Below are 25,222 nucleotides of genomic sequence, written 5' to 3' on the forward strand. Positions count from 1 at the left end.
ATAAGCAGTAATATTGAGTTACAAAGTTTTCATTACGTAACCCTAGGAAACTAAAAGGGGGATGGGAGGGGGGGGGGGAAGATGTTACTTACATTGATACTAACCCATCTTAAAGTATACACTCCACATTTTATTCAAAGAATGTCATAATTTATAGCTTATGCATTAGTTAATTGCAATTATTAGATCTGCAGTGTTATGTTACATACCAAATTAAGTACAAAATGTCCTGTTTTATACGTTGCTGTAATCGTAAATTTTACGAGGGTTTAGTAATCTAGGGTTAAAAGATAAGGTGTATGATATTTGTCAGAGCAAGGACGGGTAAATAATGTCATTCTGGAATGGCTAAATGTGAAATTAGCTTTCATCTACATCATCGCCTTGTGATTTTTGTTAGAGAAACCTTTCATATTGCTTGTGCAGCACCACATCGTCCGGAACGCCGCACGAAAGAGTGAAAATCCGAATTTCAGGTTCCACGTAGCGGTCTGCTTGCTTCAAATACTGCGTAAACCCAACAACATACAGCAGCACCACACAGAAGTGGAACACTCCTGGCTTTATGGTCTCTAGGAAGCAAATATGTTTTTGTAATACAACTGTCTCACTACTCATCTAACAAGGGAACCTCCCCATCGCAGCCCCCTCAGATTTAGTTTTAAGTTGGCACAGTGGATAGGCCTTGAAAAACTGAACACAGATCAATTGAGAAAACAGGAAGAAGTGTGGAACTGTGAAAAAATAAGCTAAATATACAAACTGAGTAGTTCATGGTTACATATAGAACATCAAGGACAGTAGGATCGCAGGAGCGGTATGGTCTCGTGGTAACGTGGGCAGCTATTGAACGAAAGGTCCCTGGTTCAAATCTTCCATTGAGTGAAAATTTATTTTTTATTTTCAGCTTATGTGACAAACTCTTATGTTTTCTTCACTTTTTTAGGAGTGATTATCACATCCACAAGAAAACCTAAATCGGGCAAGGTAGAAGAATCGCCAAGTGTACAAGTTAGGTCGGTCGAAAACATATTCCTGTCATGTGGTGCACATGCCGTCACCAGTGTCGTATAGAATATATTAGATGTGTTTTCCTGTGGAGGAATAGGTTGACCTATAACCTTGCGATCAAATGTTTTTGGTTCCCATTGGAGAGGCACGTCCTTTCGTCTACTAATCGCACGGTTTTGCGATGCGGTCGCAAAACACAGACACTAAACTTATTACAGTGAACAGAGACGTCAATGAACGAACGGACAGATAATAACTATGCAAAAATAAATAAAGTAAAATTTTCACTCCAGTGAAGACTTGAACCAAGGACCTCTCGATCAGCAGCTGCTCACGCTACCACGGGACCACGGCGCTCCTGAGCTCACATTGTGCATGATGTTGCCTATGTCACCCATGGACTACTCAGTTTGTATATTTTGCTTATTTTTTCACAGTTCTACACAACTTCTTCCTGTTTTCTCAATTGATCTGTGTTCAGTTTATCAAGGCGTATCCACTGTTCCACTGTGCCAACTTATAACTAAATCTGAGGGGGGTGCGATGGGGAGGTTCCCTTGTAAGAGCTGACCACATTCAATCCTATTTATGAGAGTATTGAGCGCTTGGGGACAGTTGCACGTTGAGTGTTTCATTTTAGTCTCTGTGTGTATATTCTTGCCCTGCGTTGACTATTCGTATTTTGCGCTGCGTTGTTAGATACTGTATGCCATATTTCAAAATGGCAATCCATACACTGCCTACTCCAGCCAGCGTTTCTGCGCAGTTCACTGTTAGCCGTGACCGCGCTCTGCCATGTGGTCACTTTATTTGCTTAAAACTGGCGTATCAGCATTATGACGTATAGTAGATTATATCGTTGTCCTCGGGCTGTTGTCTGTAATTTCAGTTGTGTTCGCAGCAACGGAACCTGCCGTTGGCGCAGATGGCAATGTAAAACATCATACCTTTGCGAAAAGCGACAAGAAATGCCCGCAAAACTCCTGATCACCACTGTCTTGAAGATATTTCTGCTTCGAATCAGAATTCGTATCTGATAATTCACTTTTCTACACCTGGGCCAAAATACACGAGTTTCGGCATTCATCTCCTTGTTGGCATTTATTTGGTGTAATATATCAGTGTTTGTGAGTAATAATTGTAAGGGTAATTTGAAGCACAATTGAGCCCATTTAGAAGTATACAGTTGAAATATATTTGTACCCATTGGGACCGAATTTCGTACTGACGTCAGTGGCGGATCGTCATCAAAATTTCGCAAATACACTGCCTGAAAAAAAAAAAGGCGAGGGGGGGGGGGGGGGGGGCACCAGGAAGAGGAGGAGAAAATAAAATGGAACTTCAGCGGTTGAGAGAGTACGAGATGCTTGTGATCCTATTTCAATGATTACAATCTCGAGTTAAATTTGGAAAGAACTTGGCAGTATGAGGCCACTTACTAGACTGACGTTGGACCTTCTCTGGCCTGGAGATATACACTCCTGGAAATGGAAAAAAGAACACATTGGCACGGGTGTGTCAGACCCACCATACTTGCTCCGGACACTGCGAGAGGGCTGTACAAGCAATGATCACACGCACGGCACAGCGGACACACCAGGAACCGCGGTGTTGGCCGTCGAATGGCGCTAGCTGCGCAGCATTTGTGCACCGCCGCCGTCAGTGTCAGCCAGTTTGCCGTGGCATACGGAGCTCCATCGCAGTCTTTAACACTGGTATCATGCCGCGACAGCGTGGACGTGAACCGTATGTGCAGTTGACGGACTTTGAGCGAGGGCGTATAGTGGGCATGCGGGAGGCCGGGTGGACGTACCGCCGAATTGCTCAACACGTGGGGCGTGAGGTCTCCACAGTACATCGATGTTGTCGCCAGTGGTCGGCGGAAGGTGCTCGTGCCCGTCGACCTGGGACCGGACCGCAGCGACGCACGGATGCACGCCAAGACCGTAGGATCCTACGCAGTGCCGTAGGGGACCGCACCGCCACTTCCCAGCAAATTAGGGACACTGTTGCTCCTGGGGTATCGGCGAGGACCATTCGCAACCGTCTCCATGAAGCTGGGCTATGGTCCCGCACACCGTTAGGCCGTCTTCCGCTCACGCCCCAACATCGTGCAGCCCTCCTCCAGTGGTGTCGCGACAGGCGTGAATGGAGGGACGAATGGAGACGTGTCGTCTTCAGCGATGAGAGTCGCTTCTGCCTTGGTGCCAATGATGGTCGTATGCGTGTTTGGCGCCGTGCAGGTGAGCGCCACAATCAGGACTGCATACGACCGAGGCACACAGGGCCAACACCCGGCATCATGGTGTGGGGAGCGATCTCCTACACTGGCCGTACACCACTGGTGATCGTCGAGGGGACACTGAATAGTGCACGGTACATCCAAACCGTCATCGAACCCATCGTTCTACCATTCCTAGACCGGCAAGGGAACTTGCTGTTCCAACAGGACAATGCACGTCCGCATGTATCCCGTGCCACCCAACGTGCTCTTGAAGGTGTAAGTCAACTACCCTGGCCAGCAAGATCTCCGGATCTGTCCCCCATTGAGCATGTTTGGGACTGGATGAAGCGTCGTCTCACGCGGTCTGCACGTACAGCACGAACGCTGGTCCAACTGAGGCGCCAGGTGGAAATGGCATGGCAAGCCGTTCCACAGGACTACATCCAGCATCTCTACGATCGTCTCCATGGGAGAATAGCAGCCTGCATTGCTGCGAAAGGTGGATACACTGTACTAGTGCCGACATTGTGCATGCTCTGTTGCCTGTGTCTATGTGCCTGTGGTTCTGTCAGTGTGATCATGTGATGTATCTGACCCCAGGAATGTGTCAATAAAGTTTCCCCTTCCTGGGACAATGAATTCACGGTGTTCTTATTTCAATTTCCAGGAGTGTAGACTGATTCGGTTGGTAAGGCTGTCTGTCATAAAGTCGTTGTATCCACCCTTGAGACAATTTAGTTAGATTATGTTAGTTTTTCGTTCCATAGATCCGTGCTGAGGAGATCCTCGTGGATGTGGAACATGTCATTTTTTTTATTTTTTTAAGCTGAAATAACAGTACTAATAGTATGAATATATACAATACATCATTTGTTTCTATTAAAAAATTCGTCAATGGAGTAGAAAGAGTTGGCCACTAGTAAGTCTTTCACGCTCCTTTTAAACTGATCTTTAATTATAACTAATTCTTTTATGTTTGCTGGCAAATTATTGAAGATGAGTGTTCCTGAGTAGTTTTACCCCTTTTTGAACTAAAGTAAGTGCTTTTAAGTCCTCGTGCAGATCATTTTTGTTCCTGGTATTGTATGTATGAACTGAGCTGTTTGTTGGAAAAAGAGATATATTATTTAGGACAAATTTCATTAAGGAGTAAATATACTGAGAGGCAGTAGTTAGTATACCCAGTTCTTTGAAGAGGTTTCTACAGGGCGTCCGTGAATTTACTCCACAAATAATACGTACTACACGCTTTTGGATTCTGAAAACTTTTGTTTGACTTGAAGAGTTACCCCAAAATATTACACCATATGACATTATGGAATGAAAGTAGGCAAAGTATGCAAGCTTTTTCATTTTTATGTCGCCTATGGCTACTAACACTCGAATTGCAAATACAGATTTGTTCAGGCGTTTCTCCAGTTCTGTGGTGTTCTCCTCCCAACTGAATTTATTATCAAGTTGTAATCCCAGGAATTTAAGACTGTCAACCTCTTCTATCTGCTCTTCTTCATATTTTATGAATATGCTGGGTGGAAACCTCTTACAGGTTCTGAAATGCATATAGTCAGTCTTTTCGAAGTTTAATGTCAGTGAGTTGGCTTTAAACCATTTATTAATATCCATGAAAATATCATTAGCAGATCTTTCTAGAACTACACGCGACATGCTATTTATTGCAATACTTGTGTCACCTGCAAACAAAACGAACTCTGCTTCTGTTATAACTTGTCACTGATCTCCAAATACTGGCCTTGGGACGTAGTTCTCATCCGATATGGTCACATACATGTTCACCCGCCATGGTGGCTGAGTGCGCTAACGCGCTGCCTCCTGGACTCGGGTAGGCGTGCCGGCCCCGGATCGAATCCGCCCGGCGGATTAACGACGAGGGCCGGTATGCCGACCAGCCTGGATGTGGTTTTTAGGCGGTTTTCCAAATCCCGCTATGTGAATACCGGGCTGGTCCCCACGTGCCGCCTCTGTTACACGACTCACAGACCTTTGAAAACGTTCGCACCATTTCATGACTTACACTAGATGCAGACAGTTGGGGTACACTACTTCTGTCCCGGGGGGTTTGGGGTGGCGTCAGGAAGGGCATGCGGACATCCTCTGTAATTAACACTGCCAAACCCGTAATAACAAAGCCGATCCCGCGTTGGAGCGGGACAACGGCCCCGGCAAAGAAAGAAAGAGTAAGAATGGTCACATACATGTTCATCAGGAACATCTCTGAGGATCTGGCCGTTACGGGAGCACCTTAACAACACCAAGACAGTTCATAGAGACATAGATGTGGCTCCACGATACTGTCGCGTGAGAGGTAAACCGTGAGGAGGCAGTTCGCTGTGTGCCTTCCGAGAGTACGGACGTGGTAGAGCAGTGCTCCACTCGTCTCAACAGTCTAGTCTTCCGGTTTACTTGGTGTGTGGTCAAGACGGGGGAGGAGGAGATCAGTGTTTAACGTCTGGTCTACAACGAGGTCATTAGAGACGGGGTACGAGCTTGGATTAGAGATAGATGGGGAAGACATCGGCCATGCCCTTTCAAAGGAACCATCCTGGCATTTGCCTGAAGCGATTTAGGTGGTAAATACGTAAAACCTAAGTTCCTCTCTGTCAAATCAGGACCAGGATCGCGAAAATTTCAATGGTAGTCAACTGGTTGCAACAGAATTACACTACTGGCCATTAAAATTGCTACATCAAGAAGAAATGCAGATGAGAAACGGGTATTCATTGGACACATATATTACACTAGAACTGACATGTGATTACATTTTCACGCAATTTGGGTGCATAGATCCTGAGAAATCAGTACCCAGAACAACCACCTCTGGCCGTTATTACGGCCTTGATACACCTGGGCATTGAGTCAAACAGATATTGGATGGCGTGTACAGGTAGCTTCAACACGATACCACAGTTCATTAAGATTCGTGACTGGCGAATTGTGACGAGCCACTTGCTCGGCCACCACTGACCAGACGTTTTCAATTGCTGAGAGATCTGCAGAATGTGCTGGCCAGGGCAGCAGGCGAACATTTTCTGTATCCAGAAAGGCCCGTACAGGATCTGCAACATGCGATCGTGCATTACCCTGCTGAAATGTAGGGTTTCGGTGGGATCGAATGAAGGGTAGAGCCACGGGTCGTAACACATCGGAAATGTAACGTCCACTGTTGAAAGTGCCGTCAATGCGAACAAGAGGTGACCGACACGAGTAACCAATGGCACCCCATACCATCACGCCGGATGATACGTCAGTATGGCGATGACGAATACACGCTTCCAATGTGCGTTCACCGCGATGTCGCCAAACACGGATGCGACCATCATGATGCTGTAAACAGAACCTGGATTCATCCGAAAAAATGACGTTTTGCCATTCGTGCACCCAGGTTCGTCGTTGAGTACACCATCGCAGGCGCTCCCGTCTGTGATGCAGCCATGGTCTCCGAGCTGATAGTCCATTCTGCTGCAAACGTCGTCGAACTGTTCGTGCAGATGGTTGTTGTCTTGCAAACGTCCCCATCTGTTGACTCAGGGACGTAGACGTGGCTGCACGATCCGTTACAGCAATGCGGATAAGATGCCTGTCATCTCTCCTACTAGTGATACGAGGCCGTTCGGATCCAGCACAGCGTTCCGTATTACCCTCCTGAACCCACCGATTCGATATTCTGCTAACAGTCATTGGATCTCGACCAAGGCGAGCAGCAATGTCGCGATGCGATAATCCGCAATCGCGATAGGCTACAATCCGACCTTTATCAAAGTCGGAAACGTGGTGGTACGCATTTCTCCTCCTTACACGAGGCATCACAACAACTTTTCACCAGGCAACGCCGGTCAACTGCTGTTTGTGTATGAGAAATCGGTTGGAAACTTTCCTCATGTCAGCACGTTGTAGGCGTCGCCACCGGCGCCAACCTTGTTGTGAATGCTCTGAAAAATTAATCATTTGCGTATCACAGCATCTTCTTCCTGTCGGTTAAATTTCGCGTCTGTAGCACTTCATCTTTGTGGTGTAGCAATTTTAATGGCCAGTAGTGTAAGTGGTAATCACAGTGGGCGCTTTAAATGACGATGTTCCAGTACACGATGGAGACATTGAGATGAACTCATAGAAGCGATATATGACCGACAGTGACAACTAGTAGCAAAGGAGCTGATCCAGGAAAATGCAAAGCGCAGACGCCGTAAAGCAGAACGAGTGCCGTACTAATGATACTGCCAGTCCTCACGTGTAAGCTGCAGCAGCGCATGTGGAACCGGTAAGTGGAAGAGCTCAAACCGTATAGCAAATTAATGTGTACACGGAATCTGATGTTGGCCCTTTTAGAGCAGAGATAAAAGTGTGGATCGCTTACATCCAATGTCTTTGAGCAAACTACGGCATCGCGAGTACAAAGGCATAAATAAATACAGGATGATCATCAACACACTGAAAAGCTTGTGCGGTTATTGCACGTTAGATTGTGCTGACAAGGGAACCTCCCCATCGCATCCCCCTCAGATTTAGTTATAACTTGGCACAGTGGATAGGCCTTGAAAAACTGAACACAGATCAATCGAGAAACAGGAAGAAGTTGTGTGGAACTATGAAAAAAATTAGTAAAATATACAAACTGTGTAGTCCATGTGCAAGATAAGCAATATCTGGGAATAGTGAACTCAGGAGCGCCGTGGTCCCGTGGTTAGCGTGTGTAACTGCGGAACAAGAGGTCCTGGGTTCAAGTCTTCCCTCGACTGAAAATTTTACTTTCTTTATCTTCGCAAAGTTTTGATCTGTCCGTTCGTTCATTGACGTCTCTGTTCACTGCAATAAGTTTAGTGTCTGTCTTTTGCGACCGCACCGCAAAACCGTGCGATTAGTTGACGAAAGGACGTGTCTCTCCAATGGGAACCGAAAACATTTGATCGCAAGGTCATAGGTCAACCGATTCCTCCACAGGAAAACACATCTGATATATTCTGTGCGACACTGGTGACGGCATGTGCGTCACATGACGGGAATGTGTTGTCGACCCACCAAACTTGAACACTTGGCGAATGGGTAAAAAGATTCTTCTACCTTGCCCGATTTAGGTTTTCTTGTGGATGTGATAATCACTCCCAAAAAAGTGATGAAAACATAAGAGTTTGTCACATAAACTGAAAATAAAAAATTGAAGTTTTCACTCGATGGAAGATTTGAACCAAGGACCTTTCGTTCCGCAGCTGCTCACGTTACCACGAGACCACGGCGCTCCCGCAATCCCAGTGTCCTTGATGTTGCCTATCCTCCCATAAACTACTCAGTTTGTATATTTTGCTTATTTTTTCACAGTTCCACACAACTTCTTCCTGTTTTCTCAATTGATCTGTGTTCAGTTTTTCAAGGCCTATCCACTGTGCCAACTTATAACTAAATCTGAGGGGGTGCGATGGGGAGGTTCCCTTGTGAGAAATAACTGTTAAGAAAGAAATTCGATACACTGCGCACGTTTCAGATTTAATTACCAATTTGGTTAGCCAATGAGATCGTTTCCAGCGTAAATTCAAACCGGCTGCCACAGATAGTGTCGTCAAACCTGTTCTCGTTTTGTTTCCTAACTTACATCTACATCTACGTGATTACTCTGCTATTCACAATAAATTGCCTGGCAGAGGGTTCAATGAACCACCTTCATGCTGTCTCTCTACCGTTCCACTCTCGAACAGCACCGGGAAAAACTAGCACTTAAATTTTTCTGTGCGAGCCTTGATTTCTCTTATTTTATCGTAATGATCATTTCTCCCTATGTAGGTGGGTGCCAACAGAATGTTTTCGCAATCGGAGGAGAAAAGTAGTGATTGAAATTTCACGAGAAGATCCCGTCGCAACGGAAAACGCCTTTGTTTTAATGATTGCCACTCCAATTCACTGTGACATTATCTCCCCTATTTCACGATAATACAAAACGAGCTGCCCTTCTTTGTACTTTTTCGATGTCATCCGTCAGTCCCACCTGGTGCGGATCCCACTCGCACAGGAGTACTCCAGGATAGGGCGGGCAAGCGTAGTGTAAGCAGTCTCTTTGGTAGACCTGTTGCACCTTCTAAGTCTTCTGCCAATGAATCGCAGTCTTTGGTTTGCTCTACCCACAATATTATCTATGTGATCGTTCTAATTTAGGTTATTTGTAATTGTAGTCCCTAAGTATTTAGTTGAATTTACAGCCCTCAGATTTGTGTGACTTATCGTGTAATCGAAATTTAGCTGATTTCTTTTAATACTCATGTGAATAACTTCGAACTTTTCTTTAATCAGGGTCAACTGCTACTTTTCCCACCATACAGATATCTTATCTAAATCATTTTGCAAGTCGTTTTGATCATCTGATGACTTTACAAAACGGTAAATGACAGCATCATCTGCAAACAATCTAAGATGGCTACTCAGATTGTCTCCTATGTCGTTATTCTATATCAGGAACAATAGACGGCCTGTAACACTTACTTGGGGAGCGCCGGATATTACTTCTGCTTTACTCGATGACTTTCCGTCTATTACTATGAACTGTGACCTTTCTGACAGGAAATCACGAATCCAGTCGCACAACTGAGGCGATACTCCGTAGGCACGCAGCTCGGTTAGAAGACGCTTGTGAGGAAAGATGTCGAAAGCCTTCTGGAAATCTAAAAGTATGGAATCAATTTGACATCCCCTGTCGATAGCACTTATTACTTCATGAGTATAAAGATGTAGTTGTGTTTCAGAAGAACGATATTTTCTGAATCCGTGCTAACAATATATGTCAATCAATCGTTTTCTTCGAGGCACTTCGTAATGTTCAAATACAATACATGTTCTAAAACCCTACTGCAAATCGACGTTAGTGATGTAGGCCTGTAATTCAGCGGATTACTCCTACTTCAATTTATCACTTCCAAAAAAGGCCTATTTTACTGGTAATGAGCATCTGAACAAGTGTTAGCTCACGCACCCCCAGATGTCTCTGCATGACCGCATTTTAGGGCGTGCAAGTGCTCGAATTTGCGTACGCCACGACCTAACAGGTTAACTTCAATGCTAGCTAACTTGGAAACGGCACAATGTATGTGATTTTTTCATAAAGATTGTTTCTCAGCACAACCTGCCCTACAACACACTTGTAAGCTTTCCAGTCTACTTCTGACCATCCTGTATATGATAAAAAAATAATTTCGTCACCCCGCAACCGCGTAAAACAGGTTACTTGTTCTGGTGCAGCTGTAAACGATTTAGTTTAGAGCGCAGTATTTCAGAATAATAACGTGAAGGTCTATGGCTCTGAGCTCTATGGGACTTAACATCTATGGTCATCAGTCCCCTAGAACTTGGAACTACTTAAACCTAACTAACCTAAGGACATCACACACATCCATGCCCGAGGCAGGATCCGAACCTGCGACCGTAGCGGTCGCGCGGTTCCAGACTGTAGCGCCTAGAACCGCTGGGCCACTCCGGCTGGCCATGACGGAGAGACAAGGTATCATCAAAGATGTCGACGTTACTGTGACCGAAGCAGAAATTTTGGAAGTAATTTAGTGCAGCGTGCCTGTAATGACAGTGAAAAGATACATCAAACCTATTACAGCAGGAGGAATATTTCAAGAAGACCTATTCCAGTATGTTTGATATCACTAAAGTTCCTCAACGACCAGACTACGTTTCTATTCATGAAATAAGATGCCATGTGAAGCGCTTCGTACCATCTGTCTTTCAGTGACCGAACTGCTAGAGATTTACACGTGGAAGCAGTCAGTGTCATAGCAAGCCTAGGTATTTCACCGTGTAGGCTCTCATAAGGCGCTTCAGTCTGGAAACGCGCCACCGCTACGGTCGCAGGTTCGAATCCTGCCTCGGGCATGGATGTGAGTGATGTCCTTAGGTTAGTTAGGTTTAAGTAGTTCTAAGTTCTAGGGGACTGATGATCTCAGAAGTTAAGTCCCATAGTGCTCAGAGCCATTTGAGCCTCTCATAAGGATACTAAAAGTGACCGTGATAATCACACTCCTCCTACATGTAGCTATTGTGGCGCTCATCACAAGCCTACAGAAAAAATTTGCGCAGAATTCACAAGACAATTGGAAATGAACAGAAAAGCTTTAGAGTTGGATGTCACCTACCAAGAAATTGTCACGTTGAAGGGTAAGCGCAGCTATGCTATTGTAGCTACAGGGAAATGTTCATCTCGTAAGTGAGCTGGTCTCCCGCACTGTTTATAATGTGTTGGCAGCGCAAGCAACATCGCTGTGTGTGCTGAGTAGCCAGCAACCGTGCCGCCGGTGCGTGTCGTGCAGGTTGTGCTGAGCAGGCGGTAAGCCACGAGTGACAAGACTACATGGCAGAGTGCTTCCCGAAGACGACAGCAAATTCACCTATAGTTCGCAATCCATACCCCCCTCAGTACCAGCACACACCACGATCGAGTAACACCAATGAGAATTTGGTGAATAGTAGTTGCACATTATCATGACTATTTTGTGGAGCATGTCAAGCACAGTACAAATCAACGATTCGATGCAGAGCACTAACTTGAAAGTTATTTTGTACAACACATTCGCTGCAGTCTTAACGGTTACTGGCAAATAATTAGTAAATGGCTCTCTTACGTTAGAGTATAATTCCATGGAGTGGACGTTCTGTAAGGAGCAATAAAAATACACTCATTTATCAAGGAGCAGCATATAGCAATTTGCGCGGCAAGGGAGACATGGTGAGATTCACTGTCTGATATCTCCATATCCGGTTTTAACATTATGCGCTGTGGTATAGGTGATACGTATGGCGTAACAGCGCTTTTAATAAAACATGGGATCCCATACAAAATTTTAAATAGAGAGCTTACTCGCGCAGAATTTCAGTACGCAATTCTCTCGATTCTCTCATATACTAGAACTGTAGACTTAATTTCTGTCTACAGGGTGCCACATAATGATATGATTAAAGGGCATCTGCGTACTTTTGTTAATTCCGGTAATAACCTAGATTTAATATGACTGACTTTAAAGCTCATCATCCTGCTCGGGACCCTGGTCGAGAAGATAGATTTGGGAGATTAATCGCAGAGATCATTGCCGAAAGTAACTTAATAATACCCAATCATGGGAGAGCAACAAAAATCAGTCGTCCAAACCAAACGGAGCAGTGCAGCTGACCTGTGAGGATGGGAATAGAGAGAGAGCTGGGACAGCTATCCCTGGGGGGGGGGGGGGGGGGAGTAGATGAGGGAACATCTCACTGAAGATGTCACCGCTATTACTCCTCCCCCTCAGAAACTTCCCCTCCCCCACTTCCCACCTCCACACCACCACTTCCCCTCCCCTCCCCTCCCCCACTTGTGCATTGGCAGGAAAAAGACTCAGTTTATGCCGAGGTCCTGGAGAGGAACATAAGGTACTGTGTTGTGATTTGTATTCATTTATTTGTGTGTGTTTCATCCTGTTGGAAAAACGCCTAAATTTTTGTGGGAAAATCTGACAATTACGCTGCAGCCCTGCTCCTTGAAATTCATATAAACACAACTGCTTAAAGTTGGCGAGAAAAAGACGCAGTCTATCCTGAGGATGTAAAGTATTCATTTATATTTCGCGGGAAATGTGTTCAGTTGATTATACGTTGGTGTTAAGCAAAGAGCCGGCCGGGGTGGCCGAGCAGTTCTAAGCGCTTCAGTCTGGAACCGCGCGACCACTACGGTCGCAGGTTCGAATCCTGCCTCGGGCATGGGTGTGTGTGATGTCCTTAGGTTAGTTAGGTTTAAGTATTTCTAAGTTCTAGGGGACTGATGATCTCAGATGTTAAATCCCATAGTGCTCAGAGCCGTTTGTTAAGCACAGATGAGCTCAATAAGTGTATTACCTGTAACTGTACAGCTGAGAACTGCATCCATTGCCTTCTACATGAGGAATGGAAAGAGGTGTTAATACACTACTGGCCATTAAAATTGCTACAACCACGAAGATGGCGTGCAACAGACGCGAAATTTAACCGACAGGAAGAAGATGCTGTGATATACAAATGATTGATTAGCTTTGCAGAGCATTCACACAACGTTGGCGACGGTGGCGACACCTACAACGTGCTAACATGGGGAAAGCTTCCTACCGATTTCTCATACACAAACAGCAGTTGACCGGCGTTGTCTGGTCAAACGTTGTTGTGATATCTTGTGTAAGGAGGAGAAATGCGATGCGTACCATCACGTTTCCGACTTCGATAAAGGTCGGATTGTAGCCTATCGGGATTGTAGTTTATCGTATCGCGACATTGCTGCTTCGCGTTGGTCGAGATCCAATGACTGTTAGCAGAATATGGAATCGGTGGGTTCAGAAGGGTAATACGGAACGCCGTGCTGGATCCCGACGGCATCGTATCACTAGCAGCCGAGATGACAGGCATCTTATCCGCATGGCTGTAACGGATTGTGCAGCCACGTCTCGATCTCTGAGTCAACAGATGGGGACGTTTGCAAGACAACAACCATCTGCACGAACAGTTCGACGACGTTTGCAACAGCATGGACTATCAGCTCGGAGACCATGGCTGCGGGTACTCTTGACGATGCATCACAGACAGGAGTGCCTGCGATGGTGTACTCAACGACGATCCTGGGTGCACGAATGGCAAAACGTCATTTTTTCGGATGAATCCAGGTTCTGTCTACAGCATCATGATGGCCGAATCCATGTTTGGCGACATCGCGGTGAACGCACATTGGAAGTGTGTATTCGTCATCGCCATACTGGCGTATCACCCGGCGTGATGGTATGGGGTGCCATTGGTTACACGTCTCGGTCGCCTCTTGTTCGCATTGACGGCACGTTGAACAGTGGACGTTACATTTCAGATGTGTTACGACCCGTGTCTCTACCCTTCATTCGATCCTTGCGAAACCCTACATTTCAGCAGGATAATCCACGACCGCATGTTGCAGAACCTGTACGGGCATTTCTGTATACAGAAAATGTTCGACTGCTGCCCTGGCCAGCACATTCTCCAGATCTCTCAGCAACTGGAAACGTCAGGTCAATGGTGGCCGAGAAACTGACTCGTCACAATACGCCAGTCACTACTCTTGATGAACTTTGGTATCATGTTGAAGCTGCATGGACAGCTGTACCTGTACACGCCATCCAAGCTCTGTTTGACTCAATGCCCAGGCGTATCAAGGCCGTTATTACGGTCAGAGGTGGTTGTTCTGGATACTGATTCCTCATGATCTATGCACCAAAATTGCGTGAAAATGAAATTACATGTCAGTTCTGGTATAATATATTTTTCCAATGAAGACCCGTTTTTCTTCTTGGTGTAGCAGTTTTAATGGCCAGTAGTGTACATTCTTGGAAGCCATTAAGTCCTGCTATGCTGCACCTGAGGAAAACATTGGTATCTTTTCAGACACTCAGTCTACGCTCAGAACCTTTAAGCATTTTCATCGAGGGTATACAGCCCACCCGATAGCCCATGAGATAATACCATGCGCAAATCAAATGGATGGGAATGGTGGCCGTATCTCCGTGCATTAGATTTAAGTACATAACGACGTCCTGGGGAACGAGATCGCTGACACTCTTGCTCAGGTACAGAAGATCATACACTGCGGTGCTGAAAGTCATGGGATAGCGAGATGCACATATAACGATAGTGGCAGTATTGCGTACACAACGTATAGAAGGGCAGCGCATTGGTGGCGTTATCATTTGTACTATAGTGATTCACGTGAGAAGGTTTCCGGCATGATTATGGCGGCACGATGGGATTTGGAGGCTATGAAGACGGAGTTGTAGACTACTGGCCATTAAAATTGCAACACCAAGAAGAAATGCAGACGATAAACGGGTATTCATTGGACAAATATATTATACTAGAACTGACATGTGACTACATTTTCACGCAATTTTGGTGCATAGATCCCGAGAATCAGTACCCAGAACAACCAGCTCTGGACGTAATAACGGCCTTGGTGCGCCTGGGCATTGAGTCAAACAGTGCTTGGATGGCGTGTACAGGTACAGCTGCCCATGCAGCTTCAACAATATACCATAATTCATCACGAATAGTGACTGGCGTATTGTGACGAGTCAGTTGCTCGGCCACCATTGACCAGACGTTTTCAATTGGTGAGAGATCTGGAGAATGAACTGGCCAAGGCAGTAGTCGAACGTTTTCTGTATCCAGAATGGCCCGAACAGGACCTGCAACATGTGGTCGTGCATTATCCTGCTGAAATGTAGGGTTTCGCAGGGATCGAATGAAGGGTAGAGTCAACGGTCGTAACACATCTGAAATGTAACGTCCACTGTTCAACGTGCCGTCAATGCGAACTAGAGGCGACCGAGACGTGTAACCAATGGCACCCCATACCATCACGCCAGGTGATGACGAATATACGCATCCAATGTGCGTTCACCGCGATGTCCCCGAACACGGATGCGACCATCATGATGCTGTAAACAGAACCTGGATTCATCCGAAAAAATGACTTTTTGTCATTCGTGCACCCAGGTTCGTCGTTGAGTACACCGTCGCAGGCGCTCCTATCTGTGATGCAGCGTCAAGGGTAACCGCAGCCACGGTCTCCGAGGTGATAGTCCATGCTGCTGCAAACGTCGTCGAACTGTTCGTGCAGACGGTTGTTGTCTTGCAAACGTCCCCATCTGTTGACTCAGGGATCGAGTCGTGGCTGCACGATCAGTTACAGCCATGCTGATAAGATGCCTGTCATCTCGACTGCTAGTAATATGAGGCCGCTGGGATCCAGCACGGCGTTCCGTACTACTCTCCCGAACCCACCGATTCCTTAGTCTGCTAACAGTCATTGGATCTCGACCCACGCGAGCAGCAATGTCGCGATACGATAAACCGCAATCGCGATAGGCTACAATCCGACTTTTATCAAAGTAGGAAACGTGATGGTACCCATTTCTCCTCCTTACAAGCGGCATCACAACAAGGTTTCACCACGCAACGCCGGTCAACTGCTGTTTGTGTATGAGAAATCGGTTGGAAACTTTCCTCATGTCAGCTCGTTGTAGGAGTCGAAACCGCCGCCAGCCTTGTGTGAATGCTCTGAAAAGCTAATCATGTGTATATCACAGCATCTTATTCCTCTCGGTTAAATTTCGCGTCTGTAGCGCGTCATTTTCATGGTGTAGCAATTTTAATGGCCAGTAGTGTAGTTGGAGCTAGACGCATGGGACGTTCCATTTGGAAAATCGTTAGGGAATTCAGTATTTCGAGATCCATAGTGTCGAGAGTGTGCCGAGAATATCAAATTCCAGGCATTAACCCTCATCATGAACTGGGCAGTGGCTGACGGCCTGCACTTAACGAGCGAGAGTGGCGAAGTGTGCGTAGATTGGTTCAAATGGCTCTGAGCACTATGGGACTTAACATCTCTGGTCATCAGTCCCCTAGAACTTAGAACTACTTAAACCTAACTAACCTAAGGACATCACACAACACCCAGTCATCACGAGGCAGAGAAAATCCCTGACCCCGCCGGGAATCGAACCCGGGAACCCGGAGTGTTCGTAGAGTTGTCATTTCTAACAGACAAGCAACCCTACGTGAGGTAATCGTAGAAATCAATGATGGGACGTACGACGAACGCATCCGTTAGGATGCTAAATCTGGCGTTAAGGAGCTATGGCAGCAGATGACCGACCCGAATGTCTCTAGTAACGGCACGACGTCTCTTGCAGCTTCTCTCCTGTGCCCGTGTCGCTTGGGCCCTAGACGACTGGAAAACCGTGACCTGTTCTGAGAGCTCCAAATGTTCAAATGTGTGTGAAATCTTATGGGACTTACCTGCTAAGGTCATCAGTCCCTAAGCTTACACAGTACTTGACCTAAATTAGCCTAAGGACAAACACACACACCAATGCCCGAGGGACGACTCGAATCTACGTCGGGACCAGCCGCACAGTCCATGACTGCAGTGCCTAGACCGCTCGGCTAATTCCGCGCGGCTGAGAGCTCCGATTTCATTTCGTCAGAGCTGATGGTAAGGCTCCTGTGTGGCACAGACTCCACGAAGTCATCAACTCATGTTGTCAACAATGCACGGTGCTAGCTGGCGGTGGCTTCATAATGGTGTGGACTTTGTTTACATGGAATGGATTGGGTCGTCTGGTGCAACGATTGTAAATTGTTATGTTCGGTTACTTGGAGAACATTTTCAGCCACTTCACTTCACGGCTGCAAAATACTAACGCGAATTCTTTACAGACGAATGGAAAAACTGGTAGAAGCCGACCTCGGGGTAGATCAGTGTGGATTCCGTAGAAATAATGGAACACGTGAGGCAATACTGATCGTACGGCTTATCTTAGAAAATAGATTAAGAAAAGACAAAACTACGTTTCTAGCATTTGTAGACTTGGAGAAAGCTTTCGACAATGTTGACTGGAATACTCTCTTTCAAATTCTGAAGGTGGCAAGGGTAAAGCAGAGGGAGCGAAAGGCTATTTACAATTTGTACAGAAACCAGATGGCAGTTATAAGAGTCGAGGGGCATGAGAAGGAAGCAGTGGTTGGGAAGGGTGTGAGACAGGGTTGTAGCCTCTCCCCGATGTTTTTCAATCTGTATATTGAGCAAGCAGTAAAGGAAACAAGAGAAAAATTCGGAGTAGAAGTTAAAATCCATGGAGATGAAATAAAAACTTTAAGGGTCACCGATGACATTGTAATTCTGTCAGAGACAGCAAAGGACCTGGAAGAGCAGTTGAACGGAATGGACAGTGTCTTGAAAGGAGGATGTAAGATGAACATCAACAAAAGCAAAACGAAGATAATGGAATGTAGTCGAATTCAGTCGACTGATGCTGAGGGAATTAGATTAGGACATGAGACACTTAAAGTAGTAAATGAGATTTGCTATTTGGGGAGCAAAATAAGTCATGATGGTCGAAGTAGAGAGGATATAAAATGTAGACTGGGAATGGCAAGGAAAGCGTTTCTGAAGAAGAGAAATTTGTTAACATCGAGTATAGATTTAAGTGTCAGGAAGTCGTTTCTGAAAGTATTTATATAGAGTGTAGCCATGTATGGAAGTGAAACGTGGAAGATAAATAGTTTAGGCAAGAAGAGAATAGATGCTTTCGAAATGTGGTGCTACAGAAGAATGCTGAAGATTAGATGGGTAGATCAGATAACTAATGAGGAGGTATTGAATAAAATTGGGGGGGGGGGGGGAGTATGTGGCACAACTTGACTAGAAGAAGGGATCGGTTAGTAGGGCACATTCTGAGGCATCAAGGGATCACCAATTTAGTATTGGAGAGCAGCGTGGAGGGTAAAAATCGTAGAGGGAGACAAAGACATAAATACACTAAGCAGATTCAGAAGGATGTAGGTTGTAGTAGGTACTGGGAGATGAAGAAGCTTGCACAGGGTAGAGTAGCATGGAGAGCTGCATCAAACCAGTCTCTGGACTGAAGACCACAACAATAACATGACTAGATGAGGGATCAAGAACATAAAATTAGTTGTAAAAGACACTGCTCGCTGAGTTTTTGAATGGGATTCGAATTAAAAGCCCAAGTACCGCTGCAGTGTGCTGTCTGGTGCAATGCCTGTGTGGAGTTGCAGCATTCGATTCTACCAGTCGTGCGCGGAGCACTGCGTCCGTGCATGCCGGAAAAACAATTTGTTTCCGATCGGAAACTAAACGTCGCAGTAAAAAGGCACGATTTGCCACATGTACGGCTGTGAGGCGGGAGGCGGGAAGTAGGTCAGCGAGCGGCGATTTTTGCTGGTTATTGTTGCGGCCGCCGCGCTGGCCGTGGTCTATATATGCGCGATAAGGACGGGATGTGCCGCGACTCGCAACCATCAGTAGTCTGCGCCCGAGCTCCGAGTCGTTCGCACGGATTCGCAGTAGACGCAGCAGGTACGCACGGTGAAGCTCCCCGAGTGTTAGTTATTAGTCTGCCGTCTCTTGTGTACGCCTTCCGCTATATCTGTGCAGGAGTGTGCGCCGCCATTTGGTGTTTCATTGGCGACGAAAGCGCTTTGCAGGCTTCCATCTCAGGCCTCGGACTTGCGATTCCATTTAGGAGTGCCCCAGGAGAAAATCGTTGTGCCATTTAGCACGTGAGACTGTAGCATCTTCTCGCAAACCGTACAATGTAAAGCCGAGTTCATACAGGCCGTTGCTCGTGGATACTGCAATGACATCGCAGTTGCAAGTGTAAATACCTATATTTTGTTTCACATAAAGGCGCGTTTACATTGAGCTCAGAACATGTTTTCGTTCGGAACATTGTGTGCAACTTGTTCCCACAACATGTTCGCAGCATTGTTCGTTGTTCGCATTCCCGTTCACACTAGCGACCAACATTTCTACGTATTCGCATAGTCTGCTGCTGTGAACTGATAGGTTACTTTGTGTATTCACATCAAGAGATACGCTATGTCAAGTGAAGAGGAAGAATTAATGTCATTTGGTGCTGCCGGCCGGAGTGGCCGTGCGGTTCTAGGCGCTACAGTCTGTAACCGAGCGACCGCTACGGTCGCAGGTTCGAATCCTGCCTCGGGCATGGATGTGTGTGATGTCCTTAGGTTAGTTAGGTTTAATTAGTTCTAAGTTCTAGGCGACTAATGACCTCCGAAGTTAAGTCACATAGTGCTCAGAGCCATTTGAACCATTTCATCCATCATTTGGTGCTACATTAATAATACTTAACGAAATAAACAGACGAAGAGAACGATGTAGTCGTCGTCGGTGGACCAAAACATACTATAGAAGACGTGGCGGGAATGACATGCTTTGTGAGCTGAATTTGGAAGACGGTTCTGGCTTTCGCAACTTTGGTAGGAATGTTCAAATGTTTGTGAAATCTTATGGGACTTAACTGCTAAGGTCATCAGTCCCTAAGCTTACACACTATTTAACCTAAATTATCCTAAGGACAAACACACACACCCATGCCCGAAGGAGGAATAGAACCTCCGCCGGGACCAGCCACACAGTCCATAACTGCAGCGCCTCAGACCGCTCGGCTAATCCCAGGCGGCAACTTCGTTAGGATGTCGCCGTCAGATTTTGAAATGTTGTTGAATATTATAGGACCAGTTGTTTCAAAGAAAGTCACAAATTTCAGAAAAGCAATCCTTGTGAACCAAAGACTTGCTGTTACTCTTCGTTTTCTGGCACCAGGAGACTCCTATCAAAGCTAGCCATATCTGAAATCGTCCCAAATCACTTCGTTTCGTAAAGTATGTCAGTACTACATCCAGATTTTTTACTTTCCTCTATTTTTCTTTTCTCTCGTCGGTACTGAGACAAGAGAGATTTAATTTTTTTCGCACGTCACTGCTGCTGGTGCCAAGCACCGCAGCAACTTTTTGTAATGAATAACGTTTGATTTTAGTATTTTTGTAACCTGCGCAACGTACATTCCACATGCACTCCTCTGCCTCATAGAGCGACATAAGCTAAAAAATTGTGTCTCGTGACCACTCCATTTCAAATAAAAATGAAGGGACACAAAACAAACGCACCACTACACTGCAGCAAAACGAACACCAAAACACTCACCCAGAGCAAACGAACACTTGAGCTGCGTAGCGAAATTTAGTGGTAGCAGGCCACGAACAATGTTCGTTTGATCTCTTCCGACACAGCCGTGGAACACTGATTTTGTGTTGCGAACATCGGTAGTCCATTACTAGCCACGAACAATGTTGCGAACAATGTTGCGAACAGTGTTGTGAACAATATTGGGAACTCAGTGTAAACGCGACTTAAGAATAAACCTGATGTAAACAAACACAAACGCTATGATTGGTGAGCAGCCCTAACACATGTGCAGTGGCATTGTTCCGCTCTTGGAAGTAGGTCCTCCTTATGTACTAGATATCTTATTACTATGTTACGGTGTATAAAACTATGACATTCTAACGTATTAACAGCCATCGGCGTCTGCAATACGCTTTCGTCGCAAGTATCTCGCGCAGAGAAATTACCGTGTACTTAAGTTTCGTCAATCTAGTTTTTAATTATAATATCACTTTAGCTAAAAACGAGAGCATGTTATGTTTTCCATGTGATCTAAGAAGCGTGCGGTATTGCTGGAGTTTTGCCGAATATTATTTCACTACCTTAAAAAATTAAATGACATTCTAAGCTATATTGCCGGCCGAAGTGGCCGTGCGGTTAAAGGCGCTGCAGTCTGTAACCGCGCGACCGCTACGGTCGCAGGTTCGAATCCTGCCTCGGGCATGGATGTTTGTGATGTCCTTAGGTTAGTTAGGTTTAACTAGTTCTAAGTCCCATAGTGCTCAGAGCCACTTGAACCATTTTCTAAGCTATATTGTTTCTCTGTTCTTCTCTTTACCTCTAACTGCAACTGCTCACATCACTGCATGTGAGTTGGACCAGCTGGCTAGCGAGTGCTATCAAAGTTAAATGCGGCGGTAAAGCTGTTGTCCTGCGCTCAATCGACGTGCGCTTAACGCACAGCATAAAACGTATCTTTATTGTCGTACTTGACTGTACTCGAGACAGATTGGCTACCGTTCCACGTGAAACTAAATCCAATGAGATTCCAGTAAAGGCGGAAGAATACATGGTGTAATGTTTACATCAGGTTTATTCTTATGATGAACACAATCCAGTCTTCTGTGACGTCAATGCAGTGACACTATGCTACTAAAAGTTAAAATCGGTTGTACTTGGAAACTGCACTAACCTTCCCCCACCATTCTAGTGCTCGCTGTTTGTTGTATTTCTGTCCTACCTTTGTGGAATAACTGCTGCTGTATTCGGTTCGATTTCAGTATTTCTTTCATTTTCTCACCGAATACAAAGGTCAAAAAACTGGTCATCAGGTACAATATAACAGTTTCTGCAAGTAACCGAAGAGCGACCAGCTATTATGTTTTAACTTTCTGTAGGGGGTGCGTGTGTACAATATTTATAAATGAATGATGCATTCAAAAATCTGGAGAAGTAAATACGAAAAATAAATGGGAAAAGCGTGTAGTATAAAGATTGTGATATGAGAGACCAAGTACTGCAAAAATTGCGGTTTGTATGTAGCTCACGAGTGTGATGTGGCACTTGTGATACTATAAATTGAGTGGCTGAGAATACAAGTGGTATAAGTGCTTGCTGAACCGGAATGAGTACATGGCTGCCGAAGTTAAATGATCATAAATTATGCGAGATATATTTTCTAATGTGCAGTTACTCCACGTATAGCTGTAGGTATGGTCTGAAATTATAATGTTTCTACATTTCCTTATAATATATTAAAAGTACGTACACACCTTGCATCTTAAAATTTTTTAGAGAGAAACAGATACAAGTGCAAAAACATTTTCGTTATTATGCTTTATTCTGAAGATTTTTTGGTACAACATGCATGGTACTCATTGTGCAATACATGTTCTTTATAAAACAGGAATATGTGCGCAGTAAATGCAAAATTAATGTCATAAGCTGCAAAAAAAAAAAAAAAATAGGTTAATAGCAAAGCAAACAAAAATACCGAAGCGAAAATGCAGGGTGTAAGTTTTAAGTTGACAAACCAGAATAACTCGAAGACTAAGCTTCACACCAAAAAGGTGTAGAATCCAAAATTGATTATTTTGGAGGGGAATATCTGCTGGTGCTAAAATTAGCCCGCCACCCCAACCCCCTGGGGGTGGGGTGGGAGTCAACTTTAAAATTTCAAATGGGAACCCCCTTTGTTTTGCAGAATCAGATTCTACATAAAAAAATACGTACATTTTGTCGTAAACATTTGTTTTGATTCTTGGTGTTGGCGCTGTAATTCAAGAAAATCCATGTTCTCATTTTTGCGTGGAAAATGGTTACGGTTAAATAAAAAATAGTTATTTACTTCGTAAATTTTGATTCGCTAAAACAAGCTGATGTTCTTTTGTTCGTCCGTAGAATAACCGACTTGCATTGGAGCTCTCATGTTACTTGATGTGATATTATTTCTTGATCAAAGATGCATGGCGTCAAGAGATTCGGCTCAGAAAGTTGCAGATCCAAATAATGGAAATGTCCTTTGAATATTAGAACTCTTAAGTCTTATATGATCCAATTCATTAGCAAGGTCAGAGACCAACAAGAATCTGGAAAGCGTTTACATGTGCATTATGTCACGTGATACTCATAATGAATTTATCTCTAGTTGTGCCCTTCATTTCAGTGGTGCCATCTTTGAAGAGAGAGAAAATGTGAAGCATTATTCAAGTATTGTTGCTGCACCTCCCGATTCAAATCATGTTGAACAAACAACATTCATCCTGCGTTACATTTACTTCAGTAAGGAAACTGGTAAATGTGAAGTAAATGAACGGTTTTTGGAGTTCATCGATTGTAATCAGAAGACGAGAATTGATATTGTACATTTAATTTTATCAACACTTGTGAAATACTCAGCTCCTATTATTGAATGCCGGGGACAGGGTAATGATAGCGGAAGTAATATTATAAAACTTCCTGGCAGATTAAATCTGTGCGCCCGACCGAGACTCGAACTCGGGACCTTTGCCTTTCGCCGGCAAGTGCTCTACCATCTGAGCTACCGAAGCACGACTCACGCCCGGTACTCACAGCTTTACTTCTGCCAGTATCTCGTCTCCTACCTTCCAAACTTTACAGAAGTTTCGCAGTTTTAATCTGCCAGGAAGTTTCATATCAGCACACACTCCGCTGCAGAGTGAAAATCTCATTCTGGAAACATCTCCCAGGCTGTGGCTAAGCCATGTCTCCGCAGTATCCTTTCGGGAGGTGCGTACTAACAAGGGAACATCCCCATCGCACCCCCCTCAGATTTAGTTATAAGTTGGCACAGTGGATAGGCCTTGAAAAACTGAACACAGATCAATCGAGAAAACAGGAAGAAGTAGTGTGGAACTACGAAAAAATAAGCAAAATATACAAACTGGGTCGTCCATGCCTAAGATAGGCAATATTAAGGGCGACGTGAGCCGAGGAGAGCCGTGGTCCCGTGGTTAGCGTGAACAGCTGCGGAACGAGAGGTCTTTAGTTCGAATCTGCCCTCGGCTGAAAATTTTGCTTTCTTTATTTTCGCAAAGTTATGATCTGTCCGTTCGTTCATTGACGTCTCTGTTCACTGTAATAAGTTTAGTGTCTGTGTTTTGCGACAGCACCGCAAAACCGTGCGATTAGTTGACGAAAGGACGTGTCTCTCCAATGGGAACTGAAAACATTTGATCGCAAGGCCATAGGTCAACCGATTCCTCCACAGGAAAACACGTCTGATTTATTCTATACGACACTGGTGACAGCATGTGCGTCACATGACAGGATTATGTTGTCGACCCACCTAACTAGTACACTTGGCGAATGGGTAAAAAGATTCTTCTACCTTGCCCGATTTAGGTTTTCTTGTGGATGTAATAATCACTCCAAAAAAAGTGATGAAAACATAAGGGTTTGTCACATAAACTGAAAATAAAAAGTTAAAAGTTTCGGTCGAGGGAAGATTTGAACCAAAGACCTCCAGTTCCGCAGCTGTTCACGCTAACCACGGGACCACGGCTCTCCTCGTCTCACACTGCCCTTAATATTGCCTATATTGCACATGGACGACCCAGGTTGTATATTTTGCTTATTTTTTCATAGTTCCACACAACTTCTTCCTGTTTTCTCGATCGATCTGTGTTCAGTTTTTCAAGGTCTATCCACTGTGCCAACTTATAACTAAATCTGAGGGGGGTGCGATGGGGAGGTTCCCTTGTAAGAGGAGGAAATTATTTCATGATGAAAACAAGAACAGATTTATTCGGGATAAATATAGTTTATGTCAATATTTTCAATCTAGTGCCTAGCTTTTAAAAGTGATATAAAACAGTGAAGATTTTAGATGAAACATTTCCTGACGTTGTCATAGGCAAATACATTATAATATGCTACCCGTTGTACGATTGGCGGTTTACATGAGACTGCACTGACGTCTGTTTACTGAAATGTGTGGGCGCGCCAGTGAACGA

General features: G+C 44.9%; 1 protein-coding gene across 2 annotated transcripts in view; it reads left to right on the forward strand.

Moving 5' to 3' along the window:
• Positions 1 to 25,222, forward strand: part of LOC126470882 (organic cation transporter protein) — a 489,616-nt gene that overhangs the window by 244,308 nt on the left and 220,086 nt on the right. Inside the window, exon 1 of one of the 2 annotated variants that reach the window (XM_050098904.1) lies at positions 19,039 to 19,136. The exons of the other annotated variant lie outside the window; for it this stretch is intronic. Within the exon in view, the coding sequence (XP_049954861.1) occupies positions 19,040 to 19,136 (97 nt within the window). The 5' untranslated portion in view covers position 19,039. Of the gene's footprint in view, positions 1 to 19,038; positions 19,137 to 25,222 lie in introns of those variants that run through there. 2 annotated transcript variants of the gene reach the window in all.

Source organism: Schistocerca serialis, chromosome 3 (assembly GCF_023864345.2).
Source record: "Schistocerca serialis cubense isolate TAMUIC-IGC-003099 chromosome 3, iqSchSeri2.2, whole genome shotgun sequence".
Lineage (NCBI taxonomy): Eukaryota > Metazoa > Arthropoda > Insecta > Orthoptera > Acrididae > Schistocerca > Schistocerca serialis.